This window comes from Podarcis liolepis (assembly GCF_965112155.1).
Source record: "Podarcis liolepis genome assembly, chromosome: 17".
Taxonomy (NCBI): Eukaryota; Metazoa; Chordata; class Lepidosauria; order Squamata; family Lacertidae; genus Podarcis; species Podarcis liolepis.
Genome location: NC_139571.1, coordinates 5,342,982 through 5,359,861, shown reverse-complemented (window position 1 = coordinate 5,359,861; position 16,880 = coordinate 5,342,982). Strand labels below are relative to the sequence as shown.

Sequence of the window (16,880 nt, the reverse complement as noted above, 5' to 3'; positions counted from 1 at the left end):
CTGACATGGGCTGCCATATGTCCATATTTTCCTGAACATTTCAATGTGTCACACACACAGACACACACACACACACCGTTTAAGAGGGCAGAATACTGTATCGGCTATGTCTGGGAAATTCTGGACGTATGGCAACCCTAATTTAGGAGCCATTTTGGCATAAAAGCTGTATATAAATCAATAAATAAACAATAACCATTCCTTTTTTCAATTTCCAGAGCATGAGGAATCATTTGGAAACGTCTCTTTCCCTGAAAACCAGAGATACTCGCCTGGGGAGTTTAATTCCAGTGAAGATTTCTCCCTCATTCCTTCTGCCCAGATACCAAAGAAAGCGGAAAATGGTAAGATGAAAGTGGGGGGAGGGGAGGGGAGGGGAGAGAGAGTTCATAAGCAGAGGAAGCTAAGAAACAAGAGCCTAAATAGAGATCTTGCTTTTATTGGATTACGGTAATGGTCTGTAATCCCCCTGCTGCCCCATTATTTATTTACTGTAGCCCTTTATGTATTGATCAAGCCACACACATTGAGTCTCTGCACACAGAAGCTGGACAGTTGCTTGCAGACTCTGCCCTCGGGAGTCTGTCCCCAGGGGACAAGGATCCCAATTCCATCACCCCATTGATTCTTCGTGCTTTGAGAAGTCTGCCTGGGGCTAAAGTGTGCTGTGGTATATGGTATCGGTGTGGCAATGCTGAGGCAGGCAGAGAAGGGAAGGAGCCTGGCATGGCCACAGCCTGCAAAAGGATCGCCATCTTTGGCACCTCTGGCATGACCAGCCTGGCCACCCTGGCGCAAGCCATCAAGACCAGATTCTGGTGCTGGTGCGTGACCCAATCTGGCCTCTGTTGCAGGAATTTATGTACAGTGGTACCTCGGGTTAAGAACTTAATTCGTTCCAGAGGTCCGTTCTTAACCTGAAACTGTTCTTAACCTGAAGCATCACTTTAGCTAATGGGGCCTCCTGCTGCCACCGCTGTTGTGCGATTTCTGTTCTCAACCTGAAGCAAAGTTCTTAACCAGAGGTACTATTTCTGAGTTAGCGGTTTCAGTAACCTGAAGCGTCTGTAACCTGAAGCTTCTTTAACCTGAGGTACCACTGTATGGAAGGGACGCGGGTGGTGCTGTGGGTTAAACCACAGAGCCTAGGACTTGCCAATCAGAAGGTCGGCGGTTTGAAACCCCACGACGAGGTGAGCTCCCATTGCTCGGTCCCAGCTCCTGCCAATCTAGCAGTTCGAAAGCACGCAAAAGTGCAAGTAGATAAATAGGTACTGCTCCGGTGGGAAGGTAAACGGCGTTTCCGTGCGCTGCTCTGGTTCGCCAGAAGCGGCTTAGTCATGCTGGCCACATGACCCGGAAGCTGTACGCCGGCTCCCTCGGCCAATAAAGTGAGATGAGCGCCGCAACCCTATAGTTGGCCATGATTGGACCTAATGGTCAGGGGTCCCTTTACCTTTACTAGCTTTTTAAAAAAGTAAATAGCCACCACAGCATGGGGAGATGAGAAGGATCGGAACCACAATGTGCAAGGAGGAGGTTTAACCATTGCCCTCCGTCAACGGTGCCGGCAAAAGTTGCCCCCTTCTAAAACTGCTGTTGGCAATTTGCGAGGGAAGAGTTATTATTCTTGCAGCATAAGCTTTCGCAGACTAGAACCCACTTTACCCAGTGCCAACGTTGCACCTGCTGGCTTCAGGTTACCTTTCCCTTTCTTTGCAGAACGCCCCCAGTCCGGCATCGCTGGCATCGCCAACTCCTCTTTCCAGCCAGGGAAGGTTGCCCTCCACCCTGCCTACTGCGCCAACGGCTGTGGGCTTCCCCCGGCTTCCGTGAGGCAGCAGCCGCGAGTCTCCAAGAAGCAGCGCAACAGCTCCACCGCCTCCGTCTGCACCAACAGCAGTAAGAAGAGCTGCAAATCCACAGCATCTCAGATCCAGGAGGTGGCTGGAGATGGTGAGTGCATGGGCACTGAGGGTGGGAGGTAGTTTGGGAAGGATGGGTCAATGGATGGGACACCGCAGAAGACTCCGATGGAGAGTAACAGGCTCAAAATAGTGACATTGGGGCTTATCTGGAGCTCAGTGGTGGGCCATAAGCACTGAGACACTAGCAAAGGGCTTTCTCTAGCCTCTTCCTTTCCAGTGTGAACAATGGGGTACAATGATTATGGGAGAGGGCTGTTGGCCTTGCTGTAAACAAAAATCTGCCCTTTTTCCCTTATGGTGTATCCAAGAGCCCATATAGAGTCCTTACGTAGGTTCCTTATTGGTAGGAGAAAATAACAGAGGCCAACCAGGGACTATTCAGAAGCAAAACAGCTAGTAAACTTGATCTTTATTGATCTGTTGCAACAGGGTGCTCCCCTCACACGCAGGAGGGAGGAGGAACCCCAAAGAAAAGGTGTGCCTAAATATAGACATTTTTTTTAAAAAAAGATATTTATTAAAGTTTTAAAGTATAACAGTAAAAATGAAAAATAAAAAACATACAAAATAAAAACAATTAAAAACACACACATTGATTTTCCATAACATATCTTCCATACACTTATTTCCCCGGACCTCCTCATACCTCCCTTTTTTGTATTCCACTTCAGTTTGTTAGTTCAGCAAATCCTTACCATTAAGCTTTTACCCTTTTGCAAACCGTTTTTTCCTATCTCTTAAAGCATTACAGCTGGAAATCCCTTAGTTTCTATCCAACATCCTTCTAGCATTCATTAATTTTACAATATTTCTGTAAATAGTCTTTAAATTTCTTCCAGTCTTTTTTCACCGACTCTTCTCCCTGGTCTCGAATTCTGCCAGTCATTTCTGCCAATTCCATGTAATCAATCACCTTCATCTGCCATTCTTCCAGAGTGGGTAAATGTTGTGTCTTCCAATACTTTGCAATGAGTATTCTTGCTGTTGTTGTCGCATACATAAAAAAAGTTCTGTCCTTCTTTGGCACCAGTTGGCCGACAATGCCCTAAATATAGACATTTTAAATTCCCTGCCCTGGAGCTCAAGACCACCCCTCCATACATCATACATACATCACAGAAGGGGTGTAACCTAAGACTACCCCCCAGATACATTATACCTACATCACAGAAAAGGCGGTCTACAGCAGAATCTGAGCGCCTTGTTTATCTCATCTTACCTGTTTAATGGTCACTTTATTGGATTGCCTGGGGAGCCTGGCCAGTCTTTTGTAATGATAAATACTTAGTTCCTGAACCAGGTCACAGGCTCACACCCTATTCATATCTTAAATGTGCCATTAAGACAGGATTTGTGAAGGAAAAGACAGTGGGGAGGCAAGTCAAAAATGGTTTCAGGTCGGTCTTCCTGTGCTGATCTATGTACGTGCTTGGTTGGTACACCTATGAACATTTAACATATATCTAAGACCTCAAAATTCCTATCACAGCCTTATGTGCTCTGGCTGGACATTGAGGAGGAAAAGGATGCCTTTGGGTTTAACCCAACGAGGCTCTTCCTATGTCCTTCAAGTCTACCTGCCCATACCCCTTCCCTTCTGTGACCATAGGAAAGGTCAGCCAATCACTGCCAGTGACTTTATCACCCGCGCAAGCCCCATCTCATATTATGACACTTTGCGATATTTATTTTGGTTGTATTATTGTAAGACCGGCTTACCGGTATTTTACCTTTAACTTTCTTGATTTGATTTTTGATGAGAATAACAATGCACACTACAAATACAAGCAAGAAGAAGAAATCCCAACAAAAGAAGAATGGATACAAAAACTTGTGGAATATTCAGAAATGGCAAAACTTACCGGAAAAATAACAAATCGAGAAAACAAACTTTTTAAAAAAGGAATGGAAATGGTTTATTGAATATTTACAAATAAATTGTAAACAGATAAGAACATTGGCAGGATTTTTGTAATAGCCTGAAGTTTTATGAGAGTATCTACCGTATTTTTCCGTGTATAAGACTAGGGTTGTTTTTTTACCAAAAAATTAGATTTAAAATTGGGGCTCATCTTATACACGAGTAGTGCTGAGGTTTTTTTTTCTTAATTTGGAGTCCCCCAAAATAGAGGGTGTCTTATACATGGGGGCGTCTTATACACAGAAAAATACGAGATTTAAAGTAGATGAATAAATTAGTAAATTAAGTTAATTTGGATATGCAGAAAATATTAAAAATAAATTTAAAGAACCACACAAAGAGGGAGAAGGAAGTCAAGTTTTGAAATGTTAAAATGATTAAAAAATTACTGAAATATATAAAATTGAAATAAATAAAATACAGTGGTGCCTCGCAAGACGAAAAGAATCCGTTCTGTGATTCTCTTCGTCTAGCGGTTTCTTCGTCTTGCGAAGCAAGCCCATTAACGGATTAGCGGATTAGCGCTTTTAGCGGCTTTTAGCAGCTTATCTGCTGATCGGATCAGCTGATAAGCGGCTTAGCGGCTTAGAAAAAGGGGGGAGGGAGGGGAAAAAACCAGCAGGAACTCGCAAGACATTGTCGTCTTGCGAAGCAAGCCCATAGGAGATTCGTTTTGCGAATCACCTCCAAAACGGAAAACTCTTTCGTCTAGCGAGTTTTCCGTCTTGCGAGGCATTCGTCTTGCGGGGCACCACTGTAATAATAAAAAGATACAAATACAAGCGACGCCACACCTTATAAAACTGACTACACTGGCAACAGTGAGGCGTCTTACGTTTCCTAAGAGACCTCCCACCACTTGTGTACTCTGAAACAGGCAAAAGAGGCTCTGATCATTAGCCAGCTCACCCTGGGAAGCCCAGAGGCTAAAGAGTAAGGCGCTCTTTACCCAGGGGAGCCGCTAAGCATGCCATCTCCTTCCCCACTGGAGGCCTTAAGTGGTGCCCTTCCAGCAGGGCTGCACCATGTGACTGTTCTGGCTTCAGAGGCCAACTCTTCAGGCTCGCTGTTGTGGAGTGCCTAATGAGTTTAAAGAGAATCAAGCCAGATGTTTCCCAATTGCCTTCACACACCTTAAGATAAAGAGGACTGCAGCGGGGGCCTCGGCTGTCATATGAGCCTGGCCCCCAGCTTCTCAGATGAAATCACAAATGTGCATTCCAGCAAATTTTAATGGCAGTTCAGCCACTGGTTTTTCCTCTTGTGTGCTTTCCAAAATACGTTTTCCACTTTTTTAATTCACTTGTTGCTTTTAAAAAAAGAAAGAAAGCAAAACTTTCTTTTTATAGGGGTCGGGGTTCAGAGACAGACAACTTCATGACTGCATACAATAATCCACAGCTGGCTTCTGCTGGAGGAAGGCATAGCTGGTATTTTCAGAGTCTGACCTGGAGAGGAATGATGCTTTAGAACATGGGTAGGCAACCTAAGGCCCGGGGGCTGGATCCGGCCCAATCGCCTTCTAAATCCAGCCCGCGGATGGTCCGGGAATCAGCGTGTTTTTACATGAGTAGAATGTGTCCTTTTATTTAAAATGCATCTCTGGGTTATTTGTGGGGCATAGGAATTCGTTCATTTCCCCTCCAAAAAAATATAGTTCGGCCCCCTACAAGGTCTGAGGGACAGTGGACCGGCCCCCTGCTGGAAAAGTTTGCTGACCCCTGCTTTAGAATTACGCTTTGCAGGGGTGTTTCCAAATCAGCCCTCCTATTTGCCTTCACGCTCTCCTTCCTTTCCACAGAGCTGTGTGCCACTCTCCTCTTAGCTTGCCTCTTCTGCCGTTTCTCGGACATCCTGCCTCTTTTCTCTGGGCCCTTCTGCTCTTGCTTCCCTGTGCCATCCTGCAGCTCCAGGCTCCTGGGCTTTTGCTCAGACCCCCAGGGCTGCTGCTGCTGCTGCTGCTGCTGCCGGTTTGAGGAGCCGGCCCTGGAGTTATGCTACCAGACTGGTGACTGTCTCGAACTTGCGTTAGAAGTATCTGAGCTGTGCTATCACTGACTAACCTTGGCTGCCAAAGATGCCTCCTACTAATCTTTACTTCTTCCTGGGATCCTTATGGCAGGTGAGCAAACTTTAGTCTGAATATATTTAATTCGGATCGGCTTTTTGGTGCACACTTGTCTTTGCAGGCTTGGATTGTTTACATTTCCAGGAATATTTCTCCAGACTCTCTCACCTCAGAAGTGCCTATGGCTTCTGTGTATGGATTTTAATTTATTTTAAGAAACGCTTTTTAAATGACCTTTTCTTAAGTAAGCCCCCCCCCCGAGAACTGTGTTACTGAATATAGTTGATATATTAATCTCTGTTAGCTGTTTTAATTAGCCTTTTTAACAACTGTTCTTGCTGCAGTCTTGTCAGATTTGATTCTTGTTAGATTGTTCATTGCATGAGTTGCCTCGGTGGCATGTAGATGATTGAATAATAACTAGTTGTGCAGTATCTACATTGACTCTAACCCAGCCTGGTTGACACATCCCTGGCTCCAGAGGCAGGCATGGCTGAGCGTTTGCTGGGGCCTCAAGGCTGCCCAAGGGCCAGTGGCCCTCACATCCCTGCCACCCTCACATTACATGGAGCACCCCAGATGACCAGAGATTGTGGGAGATCACTATCCCAATGCATGTCCTGAGATCATTCTCTCTGTGCTTGTCCCGAGGGCAACTTCTCAGAATCCAAGAGCCAGCCTTGCTGCAGCTCTCACTCTCTGGCTGATTTGTTGGTTAGGACCATTGGTGGGGAGCCGTTGGCCCTCCCGATGTTGCTGAACCACAACTCCCATCAGCCCCAGGAATCATGGCCAATGGCCAGGGATGGTGGGAGCTGCAGTTCGGCAGCATCTGGAGAGCCAAATGGTCTCCACATCAGGTTTCGCAAATCTAGGCTCGGGGAGCAAGCTGTTTCTGATTTTCATCCATTCATTTCACCTCAAGACAAAAAATATGCCTAGCTGAGTTTCTGGATCACAGTGGACTCCATGCAAAAGTTCAGTGGCACTCTGAGGTCAAGATATGCCCAGAAGGCAATTTCTGCTATGTAGGAAGTTTGGGAAACTTTGGTGAGATTCCCAGATTCTCATCTTCTCTGTTTCTCTCTCCTCCTCCAGATCGCTGTGCACACTGTGCCCTTGCCTGCCTCTTCTGTGAGTTTATGTCCCTCTGCTCACTTGCCCTGGACTGTGGGGGCTGCGGGGGCTGCCTAGAGGCTTGCTGTGGTGGAGAAGGAGGGGAGTCCCTTGCCGAGAGCTGCTGTGGGGAAGCCGGTGGAGGAAATTGCCCCTGTGGGTTAGGCTGTGGGATGTTGCAGGATTGCTGCGGCTCCTCTGACTGTCTTGAGATCTGCCTGGAGTGCTGTTCTCTCTGCTTCCCAGCCTGAATTCAGGGACTGGGAGATCGTGTCCCTCTGTCCTCCATGGTTCCGGACTGCGTTGGGATGTGTGCATATCCCTTTGGGAATCCAACCCCACCAAACTACAAAGCATGGCAAGAGATTAATCTGGGCCTCTTTTCTTACCAAAGCCCCACCTCCTTTGAACATCCTCAGGCAAGCTCCTTCCTCCTTTTTATATCATGGTAACAGCCCAAAACGCATTGCTTGTATGCACACAGCTGGGGCCGGCTGTTTGTATTGGATGTGATGAGGCCCATTAAGTATTGTTTCAATTGTGTGGTGTCACACTCAGACATTGTGATGATGTCACCAAAAAGGCTAAGCTGCGTTCGCACTGAAGACAGGATAAATTCCACTCGCACTACAAAATCCTGTCAGGTCAAACCTATTCCTCTACGCAGTATAATGTTACAGAAAAATCTGTGCCATGCATTTTCGACAGATGTCACCATGCAACTGTGGATGGAATCTCTCTCCTCTTTTTTTTTAACTGTGACCAAAAACATTTACATTGATGCTGTGATATATCTGAATGGACTGAAGCTGAATATGCCCCAGAGCCAAAGAAATTCCTCTTCCTGTGCTCAATGCTGCCAGGTGACCCACCTATTGAGCATTCATCCTTATTTGTTTGCAGGGAGGTTAGACAAGGTTGGATATTTAATGAGCATAGCTTTTTATTTGATTGCAAGGAAGTTAGAAGGCCTTGCATTTTAAAAAAAAAGTATTGTCCCACACTTTCCAGTGCATTTTCCTGTCTCTTTCCTAATTCCAAAAAGTCCAGTTGTTTTAGGGAGTGGATGTGTTGTGCAAGACCTCCCTGAATTTGCCAGTGTGATTGAATCCCACCTGAAAATAGCTATACAGTCTGGAAGTGCCTGATGTGAACTTTAAATGGACTATAGGCTCCAGGTTGGGGTTTCTCACATGACTATTTCTTTGTGCCTGGAAACAAATTGTTGTGCTGGCCAGGATGCCTGATTGTAAAATAAATTTAAATTAAACTAATGAAGCCAGCATCTGTTACTTCAGCTTTATTTCTGTACCACCATTGCTTGCCCACAAAACTCTCACATCTCTCCCCCCCCCCCCACAAGTTATTGTGTTGTTGGGCCTGAGTTGTGTGACTGTAATGTTACAGTCTGGAAGCCAATGTGGTTTCCTCCAGAGGGTGTTGGGACTCCTACGCCTAGTTCTGGTTTGGAGAGACCCAAAGACTCTTGTAGCACTGTAAATACTAAGCCTTTGTGAACTTAAGACTGCTTCCCTCTGATGACAAGTTCCCAGTTCCTTATTCAACACACAGCTACATTATTATATCATCTAGATAGCTCGGTTGGTAGGTAAAGGTAAAGGACCCCTGGACAGTTAAGTCCAGTCAAAGGCAACTATGAGGTTGTGGCACTCATCATGCTTTCAGGTTGAGGGAGCCGGCGTTTGTCCACAGACAGCTTTCCGGGTCATGTGGCCAGCATGACTAAACCACTTCTGGCACAACAGAACACCATGACGGAAACCAGAGCACACGGAAACGCCGTTTACCTTCCCGCCAGAGCGGTACCTATTTATCTACTTGCACTGGCATGCTTTCGAACTGCTAGGTAGGCAGGAGCTGGGACAGAGCAACAGGAGCTTACCCCATTGTGCGGATTTGAACCTCCAAACTTCTGATTGGCAAGCGCAAGAGGCTCAGTGGTTTAGACCACAGCACCATCCGCATTCCTTGGTTGGAGCATGGTGCTGATTCTGTGAAGGTTGAAAGTTTGATCCCCATAAGGGATAGCTGCATATTCCTACATCACAGAGGGTTGGACTATCAGCGGTTCTCAACCTGTGGGTCCCCAGATGTTGTTGGACTACAACTCCCATCATCCCTGAGCTCTGGCCTTCCTAGCTAGGGGTGATGGGAGTTGTAGTTCAACAACATCTGGGGACCCACAGGTTGAGAAAGGGGGGTCAGGCTCCCTTCCAACTCTATGATTCTGCCCTATGGGCAGCTTGAACAAGGAGCTGAAATTTATATGTGTTGGTATTTTGTGTTTTATAATTGGCTTATAAGGAAAAGAATAAATATGGTAAAATAAAAAGGTGAATTCCCTGGAAGCCTAAATCCAGGTTTGGGGCAAGTACTCTTTGGTGAGAGAGCCCCAGCAGAAATTTAAAATCACAAAACATGCAGCAAAATAAAGCATGGAAATATAGACTGCTAGACCTTTAAAATAGCCTCTTCTAAGTTTCTTCCAAAATTCCCCAATTCCCTTAGCCACAAGAGACCACAAGTTTGGTAAGTTAAAAATGGTCTACTTACAAACAAATCAAAGGTCAGATTTAAGTGCTTTTCCATACAGCAGCAAGAAAAGGCAGGCAGCATGACTTAGCTTCAGAATGGTAAAAGGTAAAGGTAGGAGGATAAGGTAAAGGATCTAGGAGTCTTGGTTGACCACAAACTTGACATGAGCCAACAGTGTGATGCGGCAGCTAAAAAAGCCAATGCAATTCTGGGCTGCATCAATAGGAGTATAGCATCTAGATCAAGGGAAGTAATAGTGCCACTGTATTCTGCTCTGGTCAGACCTCACCTGGAGTACTGTGTCCAGTTCTGGGCACCACAGTTCAAGAAGGACACTGACAAACTGGAACGTGTCCAGAGGAGGGCAACCAAAATGGTCAAAGGCCTGGAAACGATGCCTTATGAGGAACGGCTAAGGGAGCTGGGCATGTTTAGCCTGGAGAAGAGGAGGTTAAGGGGTGATATGATAGCCATGTTCAAATATATAAAAGGATGTCACATAGAGGAGGGAGAAAGGTTGTTTTCTGCTGCTCCAGAGAAGCGGACACGGAGCAATGGATCCAAACTACAAGAAAGAAGATTCCACCTAAACATTAGGAAGAACTTCCTGACAATAAGAGCTGTTCGACAGTGGAATTTGCTGCCAAGGAGTGTGGTGGAGTCTCCTACTTTGGAGGTCTTTAAGCAGAGGCTTGACAACCATATGTCAGGAGTGCTCTGATGGTGTTTCCTGCTTGGCAGGGGGTTGGACTCGATGGCCCTTGTGGTCTCTTCCAACTCTATGATTCTATGATTCTATGATTCTAGGTAAAGGTACCCCTGCCCGTACGGGCCAGTCTTGCCAGACTCTAGGGTTGTGCGCTCATCTCACTCTATAGGCTGGGAGCCTGCACTGTCCGCAGACACTTCCGGGTCACGTGGCCAGCGTGACAAGCTGCATCTGGCGAGCCAGCGCAGCACACGGAACGGCGTTTACCTTCCCGCTGGTAAGCGGTCCCTATTTATCTACTTGCACCCAGGGGTGCTTTTGAACTGCTAGGTTGGCAAGCGCTGGGACCGAATGACGGGAGCGCACCCTGCCGCGGGGATTCGAACCGCCAACCATGCGATCGGCAAGTCCTAGGCGCTGAGGTTTTACCGACAGCGCCACCCGCGTCCCTATCAAAATGGTAAATATTTCTAAAATAATTGTATGGAAACACAAGGCTTGCTTAAGCCACACAGTCGAAGCTTGGAATATCCAGTTTAGACATCCTTACTGGTAGGGGTCACATAGTGGAAAAGAAAGAGAACAAATAGATTGGTAATGCTTCCTTCGGAGATGAGGGGGTGTAACCTAGCTAAGTCTGGCTTGACAGCTTACTCTATGGTCTTAACCCCTCGTGCATTAATCAGAGTTAAGCATGTTGGTTATATGAGGTTGGATATATCCCACAAAATGCACCTCAAAATAAGCTTTGGGCTGCTCCTATATTGTACATTCTTTGCAGCATCAGTCCTCCATTTGGCTCTGGATATGTCTCTTTGCCTGGCTGAATCTTGACATGAACACAGCACCCTCCTTCAGAAATGCATTATTTATCTATAACTTAATAAATAATATAAAATATCTATGGCCTTTTAAACTATGGGGGTTTATAGTTTTTGTTTGTTATTATGGTATGTATTTTTGTGTTTTTATATTGTAAACTGACTGTGATCTTTGGATGAAGGGTGGTATAGATATTTAATAAATAATAACAGGAACTTGTGTAATCAAGACCTCTGCTTTAAAAAAGGTGCTTTGGGGCAATTTACAAATCATAAAGCATATCAGACGAAACTATGCTTTCAGAAGACACACACACACACAAACACACACGCAAACAGAAAAAAGAACAGCAATAAAAACCTTGATTTAAAAGTCAGACTGTCTGCAGCATTTTAAAAAAGGCATTTCATCATAATGTTTTTGATCCAGCAGGAAGCAAAACAAGGGAACCTGGAGCTAGGCTGCACCTGCCAGCTGAAGGGAGTAAGGAGATAAGCGTGGAAGAAGTCACTCCATACTAGGGATGGGAATTTGTCCAACAAAACCCAGATTAAAAATAAAAATTGGAAGGGCCAGGGGCCCTCGTCAGACGCCAGCCCGTGCTATCTGAGGATGTTGTGGTGCCCACAGGTGCCACATTGGGCGTCCTAGGTCTACACTGACTGGCAGTGGTTTTCCAAGGGCAGAAAGCCCATTAATACTTTTTAAGATGAGAGGGGTCTTGAGATGGTTCAAAATTAGACATTAAATTTTAAAGGGATTGCAACTATAATGAAAAGACACAGTTAATGAAGATTATAGAATGGTCAAAGAACTAGAACATGGGTAGGCAAACTAAGGGCCAGGGGCCGGATCTAGCCCAATCGCCTTCTAAATCCAGCCGTGGACGATCCGGGAATCAGCGTGTTTTTACATGAGTAGAATGTGTCCTTTTATTTAAAATGCATCTCTGGATTATTTGTGAGGCCTGCCTGGTGTTTTTTACATGAGTAGAATGTGTGCTTTTATTTATAATACATCTCTGGGTTATTTGTGGGGCATAGAAGTTCGTTCATTTTTTTTTTCTTTTCAAAATATAGTCTGCCCCCACCACAAGGTCTGAGGGACAGTGGACTGGCCCCCTGCTGAAAAAGTTTGCTGACCCCTGAACTAGAAGCTCACTGTTTGGTTTCTTCATTGGCAACTTGAGTGAGGTGAAAACGAAGACTTCCACAGGGAAATCTGTGTCCTGTGAAAGTGGGAGAGAATATATGAAGTGGTGGTTTGAAAATAGTTGTTTTTCATCTCTCTCTCTCTCTCTCTCTCTCTCTCTCTCTGTATGTGTGTGTGTGTGTGTGTGTGTGTGTGCCATTATCTAAAGAGGAGGGGCAGAGTATTTTGACCTTTTTTATTATTTAATAAGGGAAAATAGTTTTGCCACCACTTTCAGGGTCAGCAGAACCACAGCCAATACCTGTAAAGGTAAAGGTAAAGGTACCCCTGCCCGTTTGGGCCAGCCTTGACAGACTCTAGGGTTGTGCGCTCATCTCACTCTAGAGGCCGGGAGCCAGCGCCGTCCGCAGACACTTCCGGGTCACGTGGCCAGCGTGACAAGCTGCATCTGGCGAGCCAGCACAGCACACGGAACGCCGTTTACCTTCCCGCTGGTAAGCGGTCCCTATTTATCTACTTGCACCCGGAGGTGCTTTCAAACTGCTAGGTTGGCAGGCGCTGGGACCGAGCGACGGGAGTGCACCCCGCCGCGGGGATTCGAACCGCCGACCTTTCGATCGGCAAGTCCTAGGCGCTGAGGTTTTACCCACAGCGCCACCTGTAGAGTTCCCATTTGTCTTGGAATGGCCCAATGGTAAAGATGCTATGGAGCACCTTTCTTAGGAGGGCATTCTGTGGCAAATAGAAGCACCGCCATATTGATGTGATTACATCCACTGCTGCTTCAAGAGGCAGCAAATCTCTCTTTCCCCCTTGATGAAGAAAAATACTATCAAAAAGGAGAAAACTCTCTGCTGCTTCCTGTCACGGGCTGAACAAGTTCCTGCTGCTCAGCCTTGCTCTCTTACGCCAGCGATCCTTTGTAGGAGCTGCTGACTGGCAACTGACAGCAAGCGAAGACTTTCCTCCATCCTAGGGAGAGAAAATTCCAGCCGCCCTTAGACTGTGGGAACGGTTGATGAACAACTACCAACTGGGGAAGCATGCCTCTATTACGCACTGGCAAGGCCCAGCTGTCCAGCCCCTACCCTTCAACATTTCTCTGATGAAAATAGGGACATCCCATTCCATAATGATAATTTTACTATTTATACCCCACACGTCTTACTGGGTTGCCCCAGCCATTCTGGGTGGCTTCCAACATATATAAAAACACAACAAAACATTAAACATTAAGAAAACTTCCCTATACAGGATTGCCTTCAGATGGCTTGGGGGTCAGATAACTCCATACTTTCCAACATTTCTCCAATGAAAATAGGGACATCCTAAGGAAAAACTAAGATCATGGCCACCGGGCCCATCACCTCCTGGCAAATAGAAGGGGAAGTAATGGAGGCAGGGAGAGATTTTACTTTCTTGGGCTCCATGATCACTGCAGATGGTGACAGCAGTTACAAAATTAAAAGATGCCTGCTTCTTGGGAGAAAAGCAATGACAAACCTAGACAGCATCTTAAAAAGCAGAGACATCACCTTGCCAACAAGACTTTGGCCACCTCATGAGAAGAGAAGACTCCCTGGAAAAGACAGTGATGTTGGGAAAGATGGAAGGCACAAGGAGAAGGTGATGACAGAGGACAAGATGGTTGGACAGTGTTCTCGAAGCCAGTGGCGTAGCGTGGGTTGTCAGCACCCGGGGCAAGGCAAGTAATTTGCGCCCCCTAACCCGTGGATTTGCGCCCCCTAACCCTAACCCCCAGATGTTGCGGCCGGCCCCCCCTGCACCCCCCCACGCTACGCCACTGGCGGTGGGTGGGCTAGGAGCCTTGGATTTTTATAGTACTAAAATCAGCCTCGCCCTTTGGGCATTGGGGAGGCTTCGCCTGCAGTCTCCAGATTCGGGCCCCCTTGAAGGAGCGGCCAAGCTCTTCGCTGCTATACCCGCCCTAGACATAGGTTTCAAAAATCGAATATTGGGAAGGGGACGAAGCCGGGAAGAGACTTTCTTCCTCCACTTTGCTTTGGGTTGGGCAAGCGCCATCTCCCCTCCAGAAGGAAGCGGGGAGCCCGGGCGACTCTTGCCCCCCCCCGGCTGCCCGTTGGCTCTCTCTCGCAGTCCCGGCGGGCAGGCGGGCGCTCTGCACATGCTCACGGAGCCTCTTTCTCAGCTGCGCGGGGCTTCCTTCCCTGGATCTGGTTTTCGTTGGAGGAGTGAGGCCGCGGCGCCCTCAAGCATGTGCAGAGGGCCGCGGAGAGCGCGGGCGGCCTTTCCCCTGCGCGACTCCGCCTCCGTCCGGGGTGGCTCCCCGTCCTGGGTCCCTCCCCCGATGGCCGGGAGGAGGCGGGCAGGCGCGCTCGGCCGCGCCTGGCACGGAGGACCAGCCTCCCTCGACGGGGCGCTCGCAGGGAGGAAGGAGCGCGGCGCCGGCGCTGTCGCCGACTGGACTGCCGGCCGGGATCGCCCAGGGGGAATCGGCGCTCTGCACGTGCTCCGGGGCCGGCTGGCCGCTGCGGGGAAACTTCACGCACCGCTTTCTGAAGTACGGGCGACGCAGCCTCCGCAAAGGGCTCGGCGCCGTCGGAAGAGCCCTGCGTGGCCCGAAGCTTGCTGCACTGTCCCTCCCCCAGATAGTCCCTCCCTCGCTCTCTCTCCGCTCCGCACAGTGGGCGGCGACCTGGCAGCTCGGATTCGCACAGCCAGCACTGTGAGAGAGAGTGTGTGAACCAGGTAGGGGCAGAGAGCTGCGAGTGCGCCCCCCAAAATGTTGCGCCCGGTGCGGCTGGCACCCCCTGCACCCCCCACGCTACGCCACTGCTCGAAGCTACTTGTCAGGGAACTGCCATCAGAGGGAAGAGGAGAGGAAAGTCGCTCCAGTGATGCAGGGGAGGGAACTAGCAAGGAGAGAGAGAGCTTCCCCTGGGGAAAGAAATCCAGGGGACACCAGGGAGAAAGGGGAAGCTGAGAGTAAGGCAGAGGGGAGGCTCAGAGACTCTTCTAGTGAAATCAGCGGAGAGAGCACAGGACCTCCGCTTGGCACGCCCACGCTGCGCAGAAGGCTTCCCCGCAGAAAATCTAGGAGGAGACTTGGAGTCAAAAAACTTTTATGTTGGAAGAAATTTAGGTCCCGCCCACTGACGGATTCTGCCAGTGACTAAGACAGTCGCGTTTCAAGGGCTGTCAAACCAGGGAAAGTTTTAGCTATACAGCTAGCTTGAAGCAGTTTGCAGTTTAAGCACAAGCAACCCCAATTCCCACTACACTACTAATATGAGTTTGTCCTAACTGCGGGAGGCAGTGGAAGACAGGAGTGTAGGGACATCTCTATTACTGAGATCAAACTTAAAAGTTGTGTCCAATGAAGTCATCCTGCTGGTGCAAGAAATTATGCCTGTACAACATGTTCTCTCCCCTGTTGCCTCCCCCGATTTGCTATGGGGCCTCCCTGGCCATTGAACTTGCAGATTCTACCCAACAGGATGCCTTTGAATCTGCAAGTTCAACGGCCAGGGACGCCCCATAGCAAATGGGTGTAGCCAGGGGTGGCAGCTGCACCCCTCCAAATCAAATAAATAAACAAAAATACTTTACTAACTGTTAAGTATTAAAAAATACTTAACTAACTGCAAATTGTGTTGCAGATAACTCGGTTCTGCCCCCCCCCCAACATAAAGCTTGCCCCTCCAATAAATCCTGGCTACACCCCTGTACACAACACTTAAATTTCATTTTGTTGCAAGAACCTTTTGTAAGCCGCTTTGAGAGCCTCTCCCTTCCACAACAAGCCTCTGCTCCCAAGGCACAGCAAGCAAGAGACAGCTTTCGGATGCCAGTCCCTAGACTAGAGGCTTCACCTCTCTTTTCCAATGGACTCTTGACTATGGTAGGGTAATAAATGAAAATCTGCCCTTATTCCCTTATGGGGGACACAAGAGCCCTTATAGAGTCCTTTGCAGGTTCTCCATTGGTCAGAGAAAATAACAGAGGCCAACCAGAGAATATTGAGAAGCGAAGCAGCTAGTAAGCCTGATCTTTATTGATCTGTTGCAACAGGGTGCTCCCCTCAACGCAGGAGAAGGAGGAGGACCCTGAACCAAGGTGTGCCCGCCCTTATATAGACATTTTAAATTGCCCACCCTGGAGTCCAAGACCACCCCCAGAAACATCATACATACATCACAGAAGGGGTGTAGCTCTAGACCACCCCCCAGACACATCATACCTACATCACAGAAAGGGCGGTCTACAACAGAAATCTGAGTGCATTGTTCACCTCCTGCCTGGCAGGTTACCTGTTAATGCTTACTTGATTGGAATACCCTGGGGAGCCTGACCAGTCTTTTTTAATGATAAATACTTAGTTCCTGAGCCAGGTCACAGGCTCACCCTATTCATACACAAACATACCCTTAAGACAGGATTTGTGAATGAAAAGACAATGGGGAGGCTTTTCCATTTTCCTTGACCTTGCAGAGAAATCATTTGGTCAGTTTGGGAGTCAAAATGGTTTCAGGGCTGTTTTCCTGTGCTGCTTCAGACATGTGGTTGATATATTTATGTACGTGTTTGCTTGGTACATTTATGAACATAGATAAGACCTTAAATTTT

General features: G+C 47.6%; 1 protein-coding gene across 4 annotated transcripts in view; it reads left to right on the top strand.

Annotated features, from left to right (window-relative positions):
• The window catches only part of LOC310696978 (myoD family inhibitor domain-containing protein-like), a 29,413-nt gene extending 21,155 nt beyond the window's left edge, over positions 1 to 8,258 (top strand). For 3 of the 4 annotated variants that reach the window (XR_014520817.1, XR_014520818.1, XR_014520819.1), the window contains 4 exons: positions 219 to 344; positions 1,723 to 1,956; positions 5,651 to 5,971; positions 7,016 to 7,152. Coding sequence is in view for 1 of the 4 variants with exons in the window: in XM_083483219.1 (XP_083339345.1) it covers positions 219 to 344; positions 1,723 to 1,956; positions 7,016 to 7,284 (629 nt within the window). In the remaining 3 variants the exon portion in view is untranslated. Of the gene's footprint in view, positions 1 to 218; positions 345 to 1,722; positions 1,957 to 5,650; positions 5,972 to 7,015 lie in introns of all 4 variants that reach the window. The other variant, XM_083483219.1, reaches the window with a different exon arrangement.
• The last annotated feature ends 8,622 nt before the right edge of the window (positions 8,259 to 16,880 follow it).